General features: G+C 42.9%; 1 protein-coding gene across 2 annotated transcripts; it reads right to left on the bottom strand.

Annotated features, from left to right (window-relative positions):
* Positions 1 to 4,563: 4,563 nt before the first annotated feature.
* On the bottom strand, positions 4,564 to 18,701 carry sox1a (SRY-box transcription factor 1a). Of its 2 annotated transcripts, none has more exons than XR_012599915.1 (3): positions 18,505 to 18,701; positions 10,905 to 10,951; positions 4,564 to 5,695 (listed from the first exon to the last, which is right to left on the bottom strand). XR_012599915.1 is itself a non-coding variant. In XM_074695323.1 (3 exons), exons 1-2 carry the CDS (start codon positions 15,460 to 15,462, stop codon positions 10,931 to 10,933), a joined length of 864 nt encoding a protein of 287 aa, XP_074551424.1. In that variant the 5' UTR covers positions 15,463 to 15,787; the 3' UTR covers positions 4,567 to 5,695; positions 10,905 to 10,930. The 2 variants fall into 2 exon arrangements, 1 of the variants encoding a protein (XP_074551424.1); XM_074695323.1 differs by lacking the exon at positions 18,505 to 18,701 and adding an exon at positions 14,620 to 15,787 and having other exon boundaries at positions 4,567 to 5,695.
* Between the last annotated feature and the right edge of the window lie 3,806 nt (positions 18,702 to 22,507).

Genomic DNA, 22,507 nt, shown 5'->3' with positions numbered 1-22,507 from the left:
CAAAATGTGCGACATGAAGTGAAAGCAGCAGGGCTTGGTTTGACCTCTCTCTGCCTCCCGTTATCATTGAGATGATAAAAGAACACCGAGATGAAGACGTCACTTGAACCCCTGTTTTCATCTGCTGCTGATCTTTTTAATTATTGTCTTCATTAAAAACCTGTGAATGAGTTCTCGAGAGGCTGGCCTTTCTGAAGGAGCTCTGCTCAACTACTTCTCTATTTCTGGGAAGGTGTTTTACATATTTTAATTTAAATACGTAGTTTAAGCTCATGGTTTAAGCTTTTTAAGCATTAATGTAAATTCTTGAGCAGCTAAAGCTCTTTAACCGAGTAATAAGTGTTGTTGGTTTCATCCTTGAATGTGCGTCACCTGCTGCTGTAGGTTGGAAATTCTTGATAAAAGTAGCTTTTATTTTAAATTGCATTATAGATAATGAATTCTGACAGCTTTCATTCACTCCTACACTTGAAACTAAGACAAATAATAGCTTTAAAGCCCACTAGGCTTAGGAGTATATCTTTAATTTGTAGGATCTCTCTTTGGAATATCAGAATATCAGGTTAGCATGGGGAATTTTAAGAGTTACAGAAACTAAAAAAAACTACCGGCATTAAACTTTATGAAACCACATTTGGAAGTTTCACGAGGTGATACTTCAGGAAGGGTTTGGACAGAGACATATTTCAGCTTCAGTAGATTTGAGCCTGCCTTTAACTGCATGGACTGCAAATAGCTTCTCTTTTAAAACTCTTTTAAAGACTCACTTGTTCACTTTGGCTTTTGGCACAGGAATGACACTTTTATTGAGTCTTTCATTTCTATTTCTATTTTTTTTAATGCTGTATATGTTTTATGCTTTTTTGCTTTACGTTTTATTGTTGTACAGTTTTTATTGTTTCATTGTTTCTGACTTTTTACTGTTGAAGCACTTTGGTGAGCCACTTGCTGTTTTAAATGTGCTATATTAATAAAGCTGACATTGACATTGAGCTGCATCCAAACTTAAAAGATTATGGTCATCTGAACAAAACAAGAAATAAATTTAGCATTTCCAGGACAAAAAGAGGAAATATCTAAGAATTAAAGGACATTATGCAGCAAATTTATCATCTTACTGCTTCGATTTGTATGAATGGGTTGAGCAGAATCTTAAGTAGGGATGCACTTTTGGCCGATACCGATGTCCAGTCTCGATGTTGCTGTTATGGCCGATAACAGATATTTACCATTATCAATATTAGTAAAAAAAAAAAAAAAAAGAGAGAGGGACAATCTCATCACAGATTATGGATCAAGGTAGTTCAGAGAAAAAGAGTGGCACGATTGTGAGAAATGATGACCATGGAAAGGATCAAAGGATGGAGCACCTGATGAACGAGATGAACACAATTAAAAAGGAGCGTTTTGTCTATTTTTTGGATCAAAAACAGGAAGAGAGACATAACAGAAGAGGGTCCACTCTTCTTCTGTAGTTTTGGTGTTTACATATTAATAGAGAACATTACTATTTGGGTCTTGAAAGATCATTCAAGATGCTCTGGAAATGGCCGGCAGCGAATGTGTAAAAATCAGCCAATACAGATTTTGATACCGATATATCATGCATCCCTAATCTTAAGTGATGTTTTTGTGTAGAAATATCTTCATTCATGCTGGATTTCTGACTCATTTTCCATCTCAGTTTCTGTTTCCTATACTCTGCTGCAGGACCTCACTGCAGAGCATTCAAAAGAGGGCAGTGTAAGCACACACGCAGAGTTCCCATGCTTCCTCTATTTGTCTCAAAACGTTCAGTCCACACATAAGCATGACTCTCTCCATGCATCACACCCACGTCTGACCAAGTCAAACTCTGTCATCCCTGCAAAGCAACTTTTGGTGTTGTTTCCTTCTGTTTGGAGTGAGATAGAAATTTCAGTGTGACTAATATAACTTTAACATACATTTGAAGAGTCAGAGTGAAAAACCCTGGTGGTCAAGCTGTGAGCAAAGAGCCAGGCCTGCTAATTGCTGCTACACCCACTGACCCCTGCACGATGTGTATCTGCATGCGCCGCGAAGGCGTGGAGGAAAATTGCTTCATAGTTAGCGCATTATCGTTTCAGCCATGGCGGAAAGGTTGCTTTGCTTGGCCCTGGGTGGCATCATTAACACAGTCTGGAGTAACACGTTTAAATCAGATGGCATTGTCACAGGTGTAACTACTGCTGTTCATGCATGTGATTAATGTCCCCTTTTTGATTAATTTCCTGCGCTGGCAGAGAAGAGCCCCCGCATTTGTGATTAATGAACCTGCAGCTTAAAAATATACAGCAGAGTGGAGCTTTGGTACATATTTATGTGAGTGTGTGTGTGTGTATGTGTGTGTGTGTGTGTTTTTATTATATGCTGTGCAGTGGTCTGACACAAAGGTCAGGAAGAACAAATCAGACATTTGGATTCACCATCAGTAAGATTTGATGCTTCCAGCCGCAGTAAATCTTCCACACAATGAGAAAGCAGAAACTGGCCCTTGGATGTAAAGTTAGTGATACATAAATCCACACAGGCTGGCGCAGCTCTGCTCCCATGGGTGTGAGCCTCTCTCTGCGCCCAAGGGAAGGGAAGGGTGTGACCGAGATGCTGCAGAAAAGCAGAGCCTCACACTCTGAAGTGACGGGGAAAAGCTTCTCACTGTTGACCTTTTGATGTCTAAGTCAATATTCTCCCTCTTCCCTCTCCGCCCAACCTTCCCCATCTCCGTGCTGCTGACAGAGACGGAGGACACAGCGCTCTGTAATTAGCTGCTTGACCCCGGGGTTGGGTTGTGTGACCCCAGCAGCCGTGAAGCGCGGATCCAGCCTGATCAGATGAGTAGTTCTGAGGGGATCAGTGGTTGAAAGACAGGCCGCCTCCTCGCTCATAGCCAACCTGGTCAGGCCCAGACAGGGAGGGGGGGGATACAGGAGCCCCAAACACCTGTCTAGGCAGAGTACAAACATACAGACACATGCTTTTCAACATCCACAGGTTGCAAAACAGACTACCTGCCATCGCCGAAGGAGAGGAGAAAGGGATGGAGGAGGGGAGGAGGGTAACCTGACCCAGGTAGGGGGGAGGGAAAGGAGAGGGAGGGAGGGAGGAGCAGAGCTGGCCCTTGGTCAAGTGCCTTGTATTCCACAAACAGGCCGCGTAAAGTTACACTCCACCTGAGACGCCGAGCCTGAGGAGAGGATTCAAAGCGAGGCAGTGAGGACCTCCCTGTTTGCTCAGAAAACACATCCTGATTTCACTCTGATTCACTGTTTGTGTGTTTTTCTCAGCTGCAGATGTAAAAAACATTGAGCTGTTGCACCTATAGATCGATAACTCGAGGCCCTGCTGTCTCCTCTGCTCACTAATTACAAGCAGAGAGACGGGAGAAAAGGAGAGACAGAGAGAGAGTGTCATCAAGGACACGCTGGGAGACGTACACCTGAGATGGCACAGGCACCGACGCTCCGGGCACATCAGGGTGACCTGGATGCCGGCGCCGTTTGAAGTTGTGACAGGGAGAAGGAGAGACGAGAAAAGAGTCTGGATCTAAAACTGTTGCCTGTGGGGGAATAAAGAAGATAGGAAGAAACAAGAGGAGGAGGATGAGGAGGGGGAGGAGGAATGGTTGATGGAGAGAGTGAGGAGGGTGCGTCTCCTCTGTGCGTGTGTGAAAGTTGAGGCCTCCTCTTTAGGATTCTCCTTTAGTCTCACTTTCCGTCGCTCACTTCTACCTCTTTACCTCTCTCCAGTCATCGTGTTTACACAAGCTGTTCCTGCCATCTCCCTGTTGTCTAACCCTCTGCTGTTTTTTCCTCCGTCTTTCCCTCTTTCTTTGTCTTTTTCCTGCTGGTTGGAAATCTGCGAGGCTTGCTCATCGGCGCCAGCCTCTGTTAATCCCCTCCCAAAGCACCTTAGCAACGCTAGGAATTTAGAGATGCTAAAAAAAACACACCAAGACAACGACAACAACTGTTCTTAACACTGGGCTCATATTGGCAAGAGTGGCCACATCTTGAGATGTGTGTGTTTTCCATAAGTAGTTCAGAACAATCTGGAAGGGTGTGATAACCAAGGATCTCTCAAGAGTGTGTGTGTGTCTAAATGTGTGTGTGTGTGAACAGGGTGGCAGTGTATGTGTGTGTGATATAGCTCTTATAACAGCAGCAAACCTGGTAATCACTGCATGTAGTCACCTGAGATGCTCATTATCTAGTCCCTGTATGCTTTTTGAATGTCTGCACACACACCGAACATCTCGTGTGTGTGTGTGTGTGTGTGTGTGTGTGTGTGTGTGTGTGTGTGTGTGTGTGTGTGTGTGTGTTTGTGCAGGTTGCTCACACACCTGGACAAGCCGGTGATAGACGGAAGGATCAAAATCTGAATTATTACAGAAAGCTGTGAAACAACTCGCGTCATTACAGCCCCAACTTTGCTGAAAAAAAAAAAAAAAACACCTTGATGAGAGAAAAATAATCAATAAAGCAAGGTTAACGCTCAGAGCAATTATGCTGTTAGTAATTTTTCATTTATTGGCTGTGCCGTTCCTGCACACCAACAAAAAGCACCCCTCCTGCACCTCTCTTTTTCTCCACCTAAAATCAATTACTTCAGGGCATTGCTAAAATAATTGAGGGCATGCTCAGGCCTTGAAATTAATACAAAGTCTAATAGTTGAAACTTTTCCACAACTTCTAACTTTGAAATATTTATTTACTCCCAAATTGAATGTGGTTGGGGGAACAGACAGAGCAATATTTATTCCTAAGCAGCAATAAGATGCAAGACTTTATTTAAAATGTCATTTTTTTTCCAAGTCAAAGCTAAGACAACGGGGAAAAGGCGCGAGTGTTGAGTACATTTCACAAGAAATTAAATTAGCGCTCAGAGCGACTTCTTTTATGAAATCTTCAAAACACAAATATACATGATGTGACGCTTCATGCACAGGAAAGATTTAATTAAAGAAAAAAAAGAGAACAGATAAATTCATGTTCAAATTAAAAGCGAGCACTGACCCCCGTGTTAACAGAGACAACAACAAACCCTGCAGATCTTTGTTTCTGGTGACAGATCTGGTGCCTGTCTTCCTGGGCTGGTCACACAGCACATTAAATACACCCATGGCTGTAGAAATATTCATTACAGGCATTTTGATGGATTTTACAAATCTGGAAATGCAGTGGGTTCTTGGAAAACATGCCAACTGAGGGACTAAGAGTATTAAGACGGTGAAGCTGGCTCCAGTGAAAGGGGAGCTGCAGCCGACACTGCTGTTTCCCTTTTACTCCGTTTTTGTTTCTTCCAATCCTTGAGACATACAGGGCTGTGTTTTTGTTTTCCATTTCTGCCCGATCTTCAAGTAAGCCTTGTGAAATAAAATAAAACGTCCACATGCTCTGGAATCAGACACTAAAACTCAAACATTACTCAATGGGGAGGAAGGGATCGTGTAATGAAGGGTTTGGAGGAGATAGCATCACAGAGGAAAGTGAAGGGAGCAAATTTGGGGCTCTGACCGTCGCTGACATTTTCCAAAAGGTCTTCTCGCCCACATCACCTGTCTTCTAGAGCTGGCAGTAATGTTGGCCTGCCAGCAGAGGAGATGAGCTGCTATCTGTTAATCACAAGCTCCCACAGGGATCCATGTCCACCAGTGATGGCTGTGGTGGATGCTTTTCTGGAAGAGACAAACAGATAGAGTGACAGAGGAAGAGATGGATGAAGGAGGAGTACCAACTGGAAGAATATAAATGTTTAAAAGTCAATAAATAAGAGCAGAAAAGAAAAGAGCAAACGGAAAACATAAATGTCAATCATCAGCTGCAACATGAGTTCAGAAACCGAACATTTTTTTTACACTCCAAGGGGGACCAGAGTCCGCCGGACTCCAGTGGTATGAGAGAGACAAAAAGGCAGTGATGGTTTGAGACAGACACAAAAATAAAAATAAGAAACTAACTAAAAAAAACATAAACAAATAAAACCTTTTAATATGCAGAGATAACAAGCAGAACCAGACTTGGGTTGATTGTATACAAACAGAATTAAGTACAAGAAAGCCAGAGAGAAATGAACACAGACTGATAGAAAACAAAAAATAAACCCTCTTAACAGGCAGAGACCTCAAGCAGGACCAGACTCATAAGTGGACAGCCGTCTGCCTCGCCTGGATGAGCCCAAAAAGACAGAGAGGGGTGAAATAAACATAAAAACAGATAAAGGGTGGAAACAAATACAGACAGATAGAAACCTTGAGCAGAACCAGATTTATTGGTTGACGACTATCTGCCAGGGTGGAAATGATTTGAGGCAAACAGACAAACCAGGAGACAAAGAAAAGTAGAAAACAACACAAGAGGCAGAAACCAGAGAGCAGACTCTTCAGTGGACAGCCATCTGCCTTGACTGAACACGAAACAGGACGTTGATACAAAGAGACAAAAACAAAAATGACAGGAAGAGAAGGAAACAGAAAGATAAGAAAGACAATAAATAAATCCACATAAAAGGCAGAAACTTTGAGGGGAACCAGAGTTGTTGGTATAACAACAAACAAAATTAAGAAGCAGATATGGACAGCCATCTGCCTCGGCTGGACAGGCCCTGATGGATGGATGGATGGATGGATGGATAGATGGATGGATGGATGGATAGATGGATAGATGGATAGATGGATAGATGGATAGATGGATAGATGGATAGATGGATAGATGGATAGATGGATAGATAGATAGATAGATAGATAGATAGATAGATAGATAGATAGATAGATAGATAGATAGATATGGGGTGAAAGACGTGCATATAAATACACACACAAAAATCTCCAAAGGCAGAAACCTTGAGCAGAACCAGAATGAGAGGATGGCGATGATTTGAGGGCAGCCAACCAGACAAACAGTTAGAGAGATGGACAGAAAGGAAAATCAAAAAGAAAAGGCACAAGACCAGACTCACTGATGGTTCTGTGACTGGACAGTCCAAGAATGAGGAATATAGGTAAAGGCAGAAAAAAGAAGTAGATACAAATTAAAAAGACAAAAGAACCAAACCAGACATGGAGGAAGAGACAGATACAGCTTTGAAGACAAAACAGGCAAAAATTCCAAGGACCACAAATTTTGGACATCCATCAACCAGAAAGCCAGATATGGACAAAGACAGACACAGAGATGTACAGAGATAATCCAGAGCTGTTGTTTAATCAGTAATCAGTAATTAAAGTAATGATGGTAACATGTACATATTTCTCTGGCCCGTGAACACTTAGTGGGCAGAAGGTTATCAAATTTATCCTGAGCCTTAAAGAGCCTGATAGCCGACAACCATCTAATGGCTCTGGATACAAATTGATCCGGGTTATAACCATTAAGAACTATTAATCTGCACCTTCTGGACTTATTGCTGGAACACACACATCTTTCACGTCCCCCAATCTGACCCATCTAAACGACCCAGTTTGTTGATCACTTGACCCAGCAGAGGTCAAAGGCCGGCCGGTTCAAACAGCTATCAGTGCACAGCAGGCACCGTAAAACCCCTGTTTTTTATTTGAACACTTTGACCCCTCATTAACCCCTTCCACGCTGCACGGAGAGTTATCACCTGCCACACAGGAGCAGAAATCCTTTACAGCATCTGGTGGGTTTGAATGTGTGCGAGGCGGAGATAGAGAGAAACTGCAGGTGGGTTGTACAACACATGTGCCGAGTGAATGGGTGAGTTAGTGAGGGACTGGAGGAGGAAGATTTGAGCCAAATTATGTGTTAGTTGTAATTAGGAGTGTCAGGAAATATCAGTGCTGTGTCTTTTCCAGTTGCTGAATCGAGTTTTAAGTTTGTATTTACACAACACGGTGCTGTCGGTTGGTTTAGAGCAGGGGTCCCCAAACTTTTGGGGAGTGCCACCCTCAAAATTACGCTGGCACTCTTTATTTCAGCTTGATTTACGGATTCAGGAGACAAACTTCAAAGTAGTTTCCTGAGCCAAATAAATTCATCAAACAAGAAATCATTTAAATAGAAGAGATTGGCAAAAAGTTAATTTGCTGGAAAATGTCATCTAGATGCTTTTGTTTTGGTAAATTATGTCAGTGTTCTCATTCCTCTTGTCTTACCTCATTTAAAAATCTATCAGCAGAAGCATCCAGTAAAATATTTCTTGGTGGCAGGAGGAGAGAAGTCATAAAAACAGATATCAAATTATAGCAACAATAATTCAGTAGCTTTTAGGATATTAACCCAGGACTTTTTCAGTCATACTTCTGTTTCCCATCATCTCTGAGGAAAACCTGGAATGCTATTTTACTGTAAGAGGCTGGAAAGAATCTATGCACACATGCAGTAAAGAGACTGAGAAGTGGCTGAATAAATGAGAACACTGGGTTATTTTGTTGTATACTGATGGGGTTTTTTTGTGTGTGTGTTGGACAGAGTTAAATAACAGTGAGGTTTTGATGTCTTATTTCTGCTACAACTTTTTACCTCTGATGCTGATTCTATCCATAAAAGTTCAGAGTTTCCTGCACGTGTGTCTCTCTCAGTTTTGCTGTCGTCATCGCCGACTGACTTGAATTTAAGTGAAACTTCCTCTTGTGCTCCTCTTGTCTCCCAGGGTCATGTGCCACCTCATGTGCCACCTCATGTGCACCACACTTCACAAACGGTGAGGTTAGAGCATTTTCTAAATACAGCTCCACCTGTGTCCTTGTTTATATTCTGTCTTTAGCAGGTAAGCCCTGATACTTTTAGGTCTTAATAATTTGCTTTCATTAGCATTTTTAGCTGCATAGAGAAGTCAGGCTGGGTGGATGGAATTCTGCACAAAAGAGGCGACTTAAAAAAACGTGACCGACTGAGGATGCAGCTAACCTGACTTCACATGGCTCCTTTTACATAAAATCTTAACCTGAAAGAATCTGAAATGTAGAATAAAATCAATCGATGAAGATCTGACTGAAAAATGCTGAACTCATGTTTTCAAGGCCACACTTTCAGGTTGACATTAGTGATTTCGTCAAACCTGCGAACTTGCTCCTCTAACACAAAAAGCTTCCTAGCACAAGATCAAAAATTATTTTTTTGCGTTTGTTTGCAAATTTAGTTTACATGTTGATGTCAGTAAATGTTAAAAAATTGATCAACAAATACTTTCAAAATAAAATAATAACCCTACCTTTAAAGCAGTATGAGCAATTTCAACCACTAGGGGACAATTTGTAAAATAAATTGCTACCCATAAATTTAAATGGCTTGAATATTATTTCACCACTGGGGGAAGTTTTTTGATCTGGGAACATTATACTGACATCAAATTGCCACATACAGCTGTGAAACATGCAAGTTAAAGTTTTTTTGTGAATCAGTTTTTTGAATTTCAGATGCATGAAAAGGTATTTACAAAACACCAACCAAGGGCAGTTCAATAAGTTAAAAACATATTCTATATAAAGTTGAAAGTATTGACTGGAGACTGCCTTTAGAAAAATGTCTTGCATGCAGCTGGATATCTCACCATGAAAACTTTGCAGCAAAATATTTCACAGGCGGAGTGTTCATTGTATAGATATTACATAGTCTGTCCCTCATGGACAGTTTTCAGTTGTGTGTTAAATGAATAATAAGACGTACTCTTGAATATAGACGGTGAAAAAAAAGTGTTGCTCGGGCAGAAATTGTATTTCCTCTGCTCAAACAAACTGAGTGACCCTGTGAAGTTATTTAAAAGCAAGAATTGCTGGAATTTAATTCTGTTCCTCACAAAGCTTCTTTATGTGGGAACAAATGTAAAGCTTGGACTCATTTTACTTTCAGAATAATAAAGAAACTGGTGTTCAGGAGACTTTTAGTCTGGATGTTTTTTCCCTCTTCAATATCAGCAGCAAGGCTGAGGAGACAGAGATCACAGCTCGTCTGACACTTTCAGGAATTTTAGAAATCTGGAGGCATTTTTCAGATTCCACTGAGCAAGGATGTTTAAAGAATAAGAACAAGACAAAGAATTGTATTTTCCACTGCAGCTGCAAACTGGACTTACTGAGGAAGTTTTGGGCCATAAAAGAAAAGATTCCTGAAGGATCTGATCAGTTTTAATTGATTTCTAAATATAGGTTTAGTGTACTGCCTGCACCTCTTCCATAGGTGTGTGGATGTGTTTGTGCACTGGCTCTCTGGACTCATGACCTCAGTGAAATCCTGGCTGCAGCCCTGTTTGGAAGTCCCCTCCTCCTTTCACTCAGTGATGGACAGTGAGGCCACTCAGTATTCTTCACCCACTCCCACCCAACTTCCATCCTCCTCAAACTTATTCTTCTCTTTCTCCTCCTGCCACCAAAAATCTCCCCGCTTCCTGTGGAGCGGCTGGTTTTGTGTGGCCCCGGCACTGTCCCGTGTTTATCACTCCTCTGATGGGTTACCCGGGTCCCCCTCGCACCTGCGCCGCTCCCAGGTCCCTACAGGAATGCGCTGGGGCTTGTAATCGCCTTTGTTGGGGCCATTGAGTTGTACGGCTGAGTGAAACTTCCCAACCTCACAGCGCGCTGGCCGCTGAATGGAGCTCAGCGTGGGGCGGCTCTCCAAACCGCGGTCGCTGCCAAATTCCTACAGTGGGCGCTCCACAATCACTCCCACACAGGCCCCGATATACCGCCAGGCAGGGGGGGACAGGGAGGAGAGGAGAGGGGGAGTGTGTGTTGGGCAGAGAGATGGAAAAGTCTACATTTGAGTCCAGAATAAACGTACACTTTGTGCGTAAAAGCGCCACTTTGGATGGAGATGGTGCACTTCTCTGGCTTTTCTCCTTCTTTGATCAGTTTTTGATGAAACATTGATTTTTGAAAACAATACACCAGAAATAAAATATAAATCTATTTCATTTCAATGCCTCACCTCGTCAAAAAGTTCCAGTGCAGATGTTATTCCAACAACGGAGAAATCTGAAAAATAAAAAAAGCAAAATAAAAAGGCGTTTGAATGCTGCACAAAGTTTGAAAATAAAGCAATTTCTCATAACTTTCAGGACATTTGTGCTGCGTTTCGGTGCATTAGGTCTGTGTGCCGGCGTGCAGCGTGGTAGCTGTGGGTAGATAGAGCAGCACTGCAGGATTAAGAGGCAGCAAGATTGTTAAACATGTCAACGTGTAATTGCACGATAAGGCCCTTCCGAGGAATTCATTGGCCCAGTTGCTTTCTCTATTCCGCGCTAATCTCGCCCGGCACATTCGCTCTGTGCAATCTGTCTCCATAATCTTCTGTGACAGAGCGGGCGACGAGAGCAGGCTGCCTGGTAATTTTTTTAGGAAAAGGAGGGGGGGACGCGGAGAAAATATGCAGAGGCGTGATAAAGTGACGCTAATTATCCCCATTTAGGACAGGGAGTGCAAGGGATCGGGGCTTTACGAGGCACCGAGTGTGCGCTGGAGCTGATGGCCTCCTTGCACGGAATATATCGGTGGCTACAAGATAAGAGTATCGCGGAGTGAAGAGATTTATTGGCCGGTCAGCTAAACACACACTCACACGCGCGCAAACACATCACCTACGCACACACACAAACCAAGAACCGAGGCCTGTGTACATCGCACCCTACACTTACCCCTCTTGCACCTTAGGGTGTAATTTATTCGAGTTAAATTTGCCAGAACGCTCCTCTTTTTAGCCCGGCGATGCGCCGTGACGCGCTCCGCCTCTCTTCGCTTTCAGTGTTAATCCGCATTTCATCACATCAACAGATAAGATGGAAACAGATGCAAAACACGCGATGAGGCAGCGGTGCGCAGAGATGTCACCACTGATGCGCTTTCTTTTTGCGCTTTTTGAGTTTGGAAATAATTTCCAGACATTGTTCTTGTGCTTTTTTTCTCTAGATTAATACGCAGACGTTACACGCTCTACCAGGAGGCCTAACAGGTTTAATTGACATACCGTGCAAGTCTTCATCAGTGTGAAATAGGCCCTTTAACTATGTATTCCAGATTAATTGATTTTTAAATGCCTAAGTATGCGTAAATGTCCCTCATTTGCATGTGTATGGTTATTAGTCTGTATCTCCATACGAGGCCTACAGGCAACACGCAGATGTACATGTCAAAACCAGCTGTGACCTGTCAAAAAGTGACGTCATGTTCAGGATAATTTTCATCATTTTAAAGAAGATTAATAATCTGAGTGGAGAAAAAGATTTCCGTTTTTTCCAGAGACACGAAGCAGTGGAGGAGGGCTGGAAACTTAATAAGAAATAAAGTGAGTGAAACCTGGAAAATCAAACATCTCCAGCTGTGAAAGCTGATCACAGTGACCACATCAGCTGATTGTCAACATGTGGTCACGAGGAGGGGGAAGTGGTTTTGGTGAAGAAGTGCATCAGATCTTCAACTATGCCTTAGTTTGCGTCTTTGTTAAGCTTTGGAGAGAATTTTAAAATTTTCTCTTGTCCTCTTTAAACTTTCTGATGAATTTAAGAAATGATGATCATTTTCCCCCCATTGATTCTCTTCAATTAACGAGACCTTGCACAACTGAGGACGAACCCGGGTGAAATGATAGGTGCCCCAGGAATGTGGTGATCTTATTTCTATCATCACTGATCTCAGATCATTCTTGGAGCAGGAGAAAGAAAGCAGAGTTGTCTGAATTTAAAGATGCACATGTTTATAGTCTGGGCTGAGGCGCTTCATCATCACCATCACGCAGCTTTTAATGCATCAATAGAAGACGTTTCATTCTTCGGTTTACATATTTTATTTTATTAGTTATAAATAATAAAATTTGATAAGGATGGTAAAAATGTCAGTGAACAGATATTTTTATATCACATTTATCTCTTTATATAATCTATCGATATTAATCTAATTTTTATTTTATTTCATTATTTCCTTTTTTTTCTTTTTCGGTTTGTGTTTTGTGTTCACACCATAAAAGTTGCAATTGTATAAAAAAATCTCTAAATTAATTTGCTCTTGTTGTATAACAAATATTGCTCTAACGAATAGTTCAAAGAAAAAATGAGAGTGTCGTTTTAGTTTTATTGAAGGCCTCATAATAAAGATGTTCTCTTCTTTAGTAATTACAAATCTGGCATGACCTCATGAATTAAAAATAGTGAAACCACTTTTTATTAATTGAACTACTACTTCTGAAAAAATGGTGACATATATTTTCTATAACTCAAAATATTTTTTTGTTTAAACCACAATGTTTTTCATCAGCATTTTAAAGGGTTATCGAAATCTCTTCAAGACATAATTTGGATTAGACCCCTGGATTTGAAACAAGATGTTGTGTTTTTCAAATAAGGCCTTCACGTCCTCTGTTTACTGCCAGGTTGTTTAGAAGTACAACAAATGTTTCATTAATAATTTTTCAATAAGAAAAATCTTAGAGGCATCATCCCCTGCGTTAAAATCATCAGTTCATTTAAAGTATGTCCTTCATGAACTGATATTTAAAAATTTAAAAACAAAACGTTTTTTCTAGAAATCTGTTATCGACTGAATCTAACATCAAACATTAAAGTTTTGAGCCTCAAACAAACTCATCCCATCGATAAGGTTTCCTCTCAGGCCTGAAGTTTTTTTTTCCGCACAATTACGCACAGTCAGAGAACAATCAGTCAACAATCAGGCCACCTGAAAGCTGGTGGGATGTGAGAGCAGAAGCGGTGTGAAAATTTAAACAGGTGGTTCTTTAACTCGAGAGGAGACTCGGTGTTATTCATGTGTCCTAAGACGTAAAGAAACATAAAAAAAATAATAATCCAAAAATAATCAACGTAAGACGTTCGTCTTAAGAATCAAAGCAAGATCTTGAAATTTATTCAATTCTTCTTCATTGCAATAATCAGGGCTTTTCACTTACAGAAAAGCACTTAAATTACAACAGCAGTTGCCCGTCATCTTTGAAATATTAAAATTATTCACAATTTACAATAATTAGCGTTACAATAAAAAGATGATTTCCAAGAATTAAGACACAGGCTTCTGCAAATGAACACAAATGTTTTTAAAGAATGTGAATTTCCCATTTCTTTTAAAGCACTTCTTCTTAAGATTATGACACGTTTTCTCATTTTCAATAACTTACAATAACCCCCTTCCTTCCCCCCCAAAAAAGGAAAAAAATATTCTGAGACAATTAAACCAAACACCAGCATGTGAACCTGATGCATCCCTCAACTAAAGACTGAAGTGATGGACAAAAAGATGAGAGCACAATAACCAATATCTCAGCTTCATATTCGTAATATAATTCCACTGGTGGCTAATCCAAAAGAGCCGAGATGAATCTGCTATTTACCTTCATTTACAATAAACATTCTGTACAAAATGCAGGTAGTTCTCGGGGCCGGGTGGTTTAGAAAAGAGGTAAATATTTGGTTATGTGTTCGTTTGCAGTTTTCAATTATTCTGGGAGTCTAAATGTGTGTTAGAGGGACCGTCCCGTTCACTCCAGCCGCTGCGCTCTGGTAATGCTGCGGCAACGCGTGGAGTCTACTCTGCATTGACGGGTCCCCCGGCTCTCCGGTCGGTAAATACATGCTTATCATCTCTCTCAAGTCTCCGGGGCACGGACCCCGAGAGTGTGTGCTGCTGACGGGAGGGCTTACACTCGGCTCCGACTTTACCAGCGACCCTAACGTCCCCATGGCAGCCGAGGAAGAGACGCCGGTGCCCTGGTGCTGCGTGTAGGTGATCCCGCCGTAGCCGGATGGAGAAGCGTTCATGTAGCTCTGAGAGTTCGAGATGGGGCTGTACTGCAGCGCCGTCATGTCGTAGCGGTGCATTGGCTGCGGGTTGTGTGAGTGGTGGTGGTGTGAGTGGTGGTGGTGGTGCGCCCCACTGCCCGGGTGCTGGCTGTAGGCGAGCTGAGCCTCCTGCATCATCGCTGCGGCCGCTGCTGCTGCAGCCACCTGCCCCGAGTACGCACCGTTTGCCCAGCCGTTCATGTGCGCGTAGCCGGAGCTGGCGGAGCCTCCATGACCCCCGGGGCTCTCTAACCTCTGACCGACCCCGGATGAACTCATTCCAACCCCTAAACCAACTCCACCGCCCCCGCTGGGCCCAGAAAGCAGTCCACCGGCGAGGGAGTATTTGTCCTTTTTCAGGAGAGTCTTGGTCTTCCTTCTGGGTCGGTACTTGTAATCCGGATGCTCCTTCATGTGCATGGCGCGCAGCCTTTTCGCCTCATCGATGAAAGGGCGCTTCTCAGCCTCGGACATCACCTTCCACTCGGCGCCCAGCCGCTTGCTGATCTCAGAGTTGTGCATTTTGGGATTCTCCTGTGCCATCTTCCTGCGCTGCCCGCGGGACCAAACCATGAACGCGTTCATCGGTCTCTTCACTCGTTCCTGGTTCGCTTTGGACCCGCTGTTCGGCCCCGTTTGCCCCGTGGTAGTGTTCGTTTGGGGGCCGGGGGAATGGAGGTCAGTTTCCATCATCATGCTATACATTCACCTGGTTTTAAACTTCGCCACCAACAGAGAAAAAGTCTTTTTCAGGATAACACAATGAGCGCACAGGATCGAGTGCGCACAGGGCTGGCTCTCAAAATGAATTCTAACCCCAAATGAGTCAAAACACGAGATGAAAAATAATCCGAAAAGGGGAATAAAATGTTCTCCAGGCAGTATTTCAGTCTATCTTCACATCCACTGTGAGAGAATGCGCATTGGAGCCACTTTCCCTGTCGGAGTTGAGAAGTTAGTCAAAGCGGCGGCCATATGATGCGCACTGACAGCGATTAAATGAACCACAAGCGGCCAATGAGGCTCAAGCAGCAGAGTGATTTGCATGGCGTTTGGTCAGGTGACTAGGGGACCGTAGAGGAAGAACACACCGGAGGAGGAGGAGGAGGAAGAGGAGGAGGGAGGGGAGGCAAAGAGGGGGGTCAATCCCACAAATAGCACAAGGCATTTGCAATTTCCAAACACGCTCTCAGAGACTTCAGCTAAACAAAAATAACTAAGACTTGTTAGCAGTGATGTGGCGGCCTAGAGGTGGGTGCTGCCTGTGTTTACGATGAGTCAAACAAATAGATTTTTAAAAACAGGGCTTGAAATCCAAGCTTTGATGTGAGCTGCTTTAAATTCAAAGCTTTCTCCAAAAGTGATTTCTTAAATATTCTTCCACACTTCACGTGCTCTCACTCCACCTGTGCGTAAAAGACAAACAGTACATCTCTAATAGTTTATTCTTTAATTCACTGCGCGTCCCGCAAGCCTGCGTACAATGTGTTTTACGCACAACAGTCAGTTTGATCCCAGACGACTTGATGCTCAACTAGCGGCTCCAAAACCGTTTTGAGACAACCTCTCCTCCCTCTCTCCTCCTCTCTGCGCGCCTCTCGCTCCCTCCAGGTATGTAATTAAGGTATGTAGTAATAGCAGGTGTCAGGGCGGGAAATTACACTCTCTCAATGCAGAGAATGATGTGCGAGAGATTTGTTAAAAAACTGTTGGTCTGAGAGGAGAAGAGGAGAAGCCCCAGAGGATGGATAGCCGAGTAATGACGTGAAATTGGCGGGGGGGAAGCGTCGTTACCGCCGTCTGCTGGTGATGGTGCATGCGTCCTGGTGCTGTAGCGAAAGCTGAGAAGAAAGGCCACATGTAAAGTGCCCTGATGTTGGTTTCAGTGGACAGTTTTGTGGCTGAAACACTGCATATTCTTTTTTTTTCTCAGGGAAGTAACCAAGGGAGGGAAACTGTCAGTGCGTCTTCGTCTCCGCGCATATTTAATCCAGATTTCACAGCTGACCTCCTCTGAAAAGCCCAATCAACCTCTAATTGAAAGGGAAAACGAAATACCACTTCCCGCGGTGAGACTAACAATTTAATCATTCCATCGTTCTTCCCGGTGTGTGTTTTTTCTGATTCGAGCTTAGCTTGATGTACTAGCTCTGTGTTCAGGGCCTGAGGGAGCGCGATCACTCGGATGGATCCATGCGTCTTTGGGTAATGGGGTTAACGGGAGATCACAATGGCCAATACAACGTTTCCAGTGGTCCACGGCCATGTGGCTTCAGGCCCGAGGAGGAGATGACAATGTAATGATGACACCCGGAGGGCTGCGGGGCTGAGAGAGCCAGTGAAGCCTTTACATCACAAAAACAAACAATAAACACGGTGATGTGGCTTCTTGGAGACGGAGTGGGAGCTAGCTGTGCTGACAAGACAGAGTCAGATGCAGTAGAGATATGAATTCAGAGTTTTACTCCAAAGTTAAAATTTAGAAACGCTAATTTAATGGGCAAAACAAAGCTAGAGATGATTTAGTTTTTTTTTTTCAACGAATTTGTTTTTTCTTTAATTAAAAACTCATAAACAAAAATAATAATTTCACTGATTTTTATAATTTTATTTGTAAAGAAGCGTTCAGAAAGTGCAGGATTAGCCTTCACGGTGACACTGGGACCCCGGTGGCCCTCTTGTTTACTCTCTCTGTCATCCCCCATCACTCACCCCTCTTTAACAAACCTCTTTTCAAATGTCCTCGCTCCTTTGTGCGCGCGGACTGTGCAACAGGATGCGAGCACTGCGATGGTGGTGCACGACAGAGGCCAGGGGCCAAAGCTGTTCAAGAAACGGACCCCCCAACCCCCACCAACAGCACCTCAACTGGAAATGAATTAAAAAATAAAAAAGTAAAGAATTCTGATGAATTTCATTCTGTGTTTTTAAACATTCCTGCCGAAGAACTAAACCTGGATTTCTGATCCGGATAGCCCCGAATATCTGTGATATTTTCTTTACCGAAATAATAAAAAATAAAAACACACATTTAAATATAAAGATGAAGAAGAAGAAAGAAAGAAAGAAAGAAAATGTGTGGCGCGTGGCTGTGTGTGTGTGTGGAGCCGTGTAAAGTTGGATTAGACACAGGAAAAAAAAAAGAATCCTGATCCTTTGCTGATAACCTCTGAACAAAAATGAGTTAAGCAAGAGTCAGCGAGCTGAAACCCACACACACATCCACAAACACGCGCGCACACACAACCTTAAATCTACAGATGTGATGATCAGTCCCCCCAGCCACTTCCACGCGCCTCCCCCTGCCTCCTCAAGAGTGAAAACACGTGTCACCTCAACATGTCACCTAAATGTTTACAATCCACGAAAAAAAATCGCACACTCCGAGTAACACCTCCATAATTTAAAGCATGCAACAGACTCAGAACGCAGTTGGCACGGATCACTGGCCGAAACCTCGCGCGGAAAACCAACATGAGTCGCTCAGTCAGCAACTGGTAGCACCACGAGCTGTGCGCCCTGCAGCCGAGCCCTGCAGGATCTCACTTGTCTCATAACAAAACCGGCAGCCTGCAGCCATAGAAACACACATTATCTGCACTGAAATGAATTCTGTAAAGCGCGAAAAAACCTAAACAAAGCTGCCAGGGAAAAATCTTCATGCGTAATTTTCAATAAAAGACATTTCAGGCAAATATTAAAAAAAAATGTTCGTCCATGTGTCGGTATTGTTGTTTGCAAACTTACGCATGTTTCCCTTGTCTCCATCACTCCAGAGCAAGTGGGCAGATCTCCCCCTCTATCCTCCTAAAGCCGTCCTAAACCCTCCAAAGCTGCATGAAAGACCGCTACTCTCACTACAATCTGGCCGCTCGAGTGCCAAGGCCATCCATCCATCCATGCATGCATGCCCGCCCGGTGCCCAAACCCACCACTCCACACACACTGAGGGGCAGAGACAAGAAGAAATGACATTTATTATACACTGTAAAAAAGACAATTCCAACTTATTGTTTCTCTCTCTGAAAGGGGGCTTGCTTCTAACATAATGAAGCGCCTTTTGTGTGGCACAGAACAATACAAAACAAGTATTCTAATAAATAGACGCTTTTTTTTGGCTCTTCAGGATGAATGGGGCTGGAGCGGCGGGGTTCTGAAAGGCAGCTGTGCCGCATTTGGGGAGGAGGGGCGAGGAGTTGAGGAGGAGCCCTGCAACCCCTTCGCCTCCTCCTGGATCCTGACTCATTTACTGATCCTGGAGCAGACGAGGACGCAAAAAAAAAAAAAAAAAGAGAAGAAGAAGAGGTGTAGGGAGGGTGGTATCGACTTTGGAGGCTGTGTTTTTGTACTCAGAGCATACACTGTGTCCAACAATGTGATCCCCAAATCACCAAATATTGCTTCATACTGTGAAGTCTGCAGCATCCAATTAGATGCAGTTTATATGAGCCTGCACAGCTTGTAAGCATGTGGCTCTGACAGCTTCTACACACAGAGAAACTAACAGCACACAACACACACATGAAATCTACATCGAAGATACATTCAGTATAACATAGCTGGGTGCAGTAAAGGTGAATTATTTCCTAATGCACTTTAAGCAACCTGTTTCCAACACATATGCATACGTCTTGGCCTCGGTGCAGCTTGAAATGCAGCACCAGGTATCACAGAGCATGCAACAATAAACTGTTCTAATACCATAAAAAAGTCCCAATAGATTTCAGGTCAATCATCACATGACACTCACAAATAACATCACTGTGGTGCATGCACAGCTTAATTTGAGCTGGTAAAAAATTCACAAGTCAGAGTTTTTTCCAAAAATTGTGCAGATTTTCAATTAGATGGATTCAGCCAAACCTAGCCAAACTCCTCTCTGCTTGAAACTCAAATGCCTCACAGATTCATTTTTTTCTTAGTCTAACTAAACCTCATGTGAGCTGTTTGTTTTGCAAACAGAAGCAGAGTGTCTGAGCAGCTCCTTTGCTGTTAGAGAATCAAACATGCTGCCTGTCTGCAGGGGCGCTGCACCCAGTGTAAAGACTTATAGGGTACCCATAACATCTCTTTACAATTTAAAGAATATTCCAGAAGCAAGTGAACAAATATGTGCAAATTGTTACAAAATGAAAAAATAGAATAGATAGGTTTTTTAATTCACAATATCTTTGACATGACCATATCATTTCGCTGAGTCTGGTTACTTTGATTTGATTTCAATAAACCCTGACACAAATTGTGCCTTTTCTTGAGAAGCAGCCATTTTTGGCAGGTTCATTTAACAGTTCCTCTTTTATGAACAGGATACCTGAAATACTGAAATGCAATGTGATTAAACACTTTGATAACTCTTGCGTTCATAGAAAATATCTGAGTAAGATATCTCATCAATCCTTTATAAGACAGACTCCATGGACACTATAAACCGGGGCTCGAACATTTCGCTAAGTTTTTAATATGTCTGACGGCCCTTGGAAGCATCTTTGACTGTTGCAGCCTCTGGTTGCTGAACGTTGAGCCAACACATCCCCTGATCTGTGGCCCAAAGATATGCTGCTTCAGGTATTGTCTCATAAAGTATGTTTAGCCCCTCCTTCCTTACTCTTGGTGATACTTTAAAAGTGTAATAAATGTCCAGTCTGTGTGACTTTGGGTTGTTTTGCAGCTTTTGTCTTGACCACAGCTTTTTCAAAATTACACTTGGGATAAGAATAATTCCTGCCCTCATAAAGGTTAAAATATAAAAAAATCTAAGAAAATGAGGAGTTAGATTTTTACATTTCCTGAAGAAATCTGTGATTTAAAAAAGGAACTATACTCCATAGCATGTGAATCCTCAGTGTGAAAATTCTTGGTGCTGTTTTCTTGTTTTGGACTCATTTAAAATCTTCTCCCTGCAGATTTTCACTGATGCACCATGAGATCCATCCATATACCCCATCACAAGCACCACACATAAACAAGGCAAGCAGGAGACTGACACAAAGTGCCAGAGCTATAAAAGAGGCATCATTGAAACTATTAACAGGGGAGAAAACAACTGCAGACACGGAGAAGGAGATCAGGTCGGGTTCAGGCCTAAAAGCTTGAAGGGAAGAGTGAGCCAATCGGCTAAAAGCACAAGGTCTGAGCTCGGTTCACGTGGTGTCTCTGGAGGGCAGAATTCTCCATGTGTCGACACTCGAAAACCTGAAGACCTCCTAAAAATAAAAAGGTCAGATCATAAAAGTAGAGATGCTGGGATGTTTGCATCTTTGGTGCTCTTTAAATATTATTTATGCTGAGCCAGGAGAATGAACACCACTTGGTTTTTGGCACATTACCTCAAAAATAAAGATAACAGCTGCCATAGTCACCAGGATCCAAAAGCAGCAGATGAACATGATGTTTGAGAAGGAAAAGGTCGTAAAGATGTAAAGAACTGGATAAAAACAGACAAACATACGGTTTAAGAGCTGAGTTGAGTGTGCTTGCCGTCAGAAGAGGCCTGAACAAGTTTGTCTGTAGGATTAGAAACATTTTTAGTAAATAGGATAATGCATCATGCTCTTAGTGAGTTTTTTGAGCACGATGGTAACCTCAAACTGACAAAGTGAGAGTGCGATTTTTTCGACAGAGAGAACATAACATGCCATTCAAATCTGGGCCACTCTTGTCTACGAGCAATTTGTTCCTTTGTCGCTCCATGTGCTCTGTTTTCATCTTGTCCTCTCGGTGGAATCGTAAGAGAAGAGTATGTGAGAGGCTGATGGAGCGGTGAGTCAGAGACAGGATGACATGAAAAAGTGAGGAAGAGGGTAAGAAAAAACAGAAGAGGAGAGAAAGAGAGACAGAGAGGGAGAGGGGAGGCCAGTGTCAATCCCACGACTAACAGCAGTGGATAATCATGGGCTTTAGGAAAACACTGTGTCCATAATGCTATTACCCAGGATTACCTACTCCAGCCGAGCAGGCGAGACTCTCTTCACAATGTGCCACAGACCTTTCAGATAATCATCTTATCACAGATGACAAACCCAGAAGAAACATCCCATTATTCAAGAAGAGAAGGGGGAAAATCTACAGCATGTTTGGATGAAGACATATTGTGTGCCGAAAGTATTCAAGTGGAAAAATATCAGATTTTGAAATTAGCACGCCAGTCGCTTCCCCACTCTCCCTTTTCTCCATCTCTCACTGTCTCTTTCTCCCTTTCCCGCAGGGCAATTAGAGACAAGATTTTAAGCATTGTTCGGCTTATCAATTAGCCATAACACCTTCTCCTCTGATTGGTCTGTAATGAACGTAATGGTTTTAACAGTCAGGAGTTGCAACTCTTAGAGGTGCTGTGCTAATGGTGTCAGGAGTCACAGTAACAGCTCGGCGGACAAGCAGGAAGGAGGAGGGGGAGGAAGGGGGAGGGTGGGGGTGAGTCAGCCCTCTCTAACACATCTCTAATTAGAGCTCACAGTCAGTCATTACTGATGTAATAGGGTGTAACACTAATGGCTATCAGGCAAGCCCCCACAAACAACAGAGGGGGTTCTTGTAAGGTGAGAGGAGCAGAAAATTTATGGAGAAAGGGAGGGAAAGAAAAAGAATCAAGGCGAGGAGACGCTGAAATGGAAAGTTGGGGGTGTCAAGGAGTGAGGGGAGTGATTAAGGGAGTGAGCGGCGAGCGGCAGAGAAGGTTTTTAAGCAGCGCTCAGAGGTCACGGCCTGTGAATGGAAAGTCTTTCTTTGATGATGCTGAAATCTGTCACGTTGG

The sequence above is a fragment of the Halichoeres trimaculatus genome, unplaced genomic scaffold, assembly GCF_033239565.1.
Source record: "Halichoeres trimaculatus isolate MK-OKI-2021-1 unplaced genomic scaffold, fHalTri1.1 fHalTri1_scaffold_19, whole genome shotgun sequence".
Classification (NCBI taxonomy): Eukaryota; Metazoa; Chordata; class Actinopteri; order Labriformes; family Labridae; genus Halichoeres; species Halichoeres trimaculatus.
The sequence above is the reverse complement of the archived record's forward strand: the minus strand, read 5'-3'. Positions and strand labels throughout refer to the sequence as shown.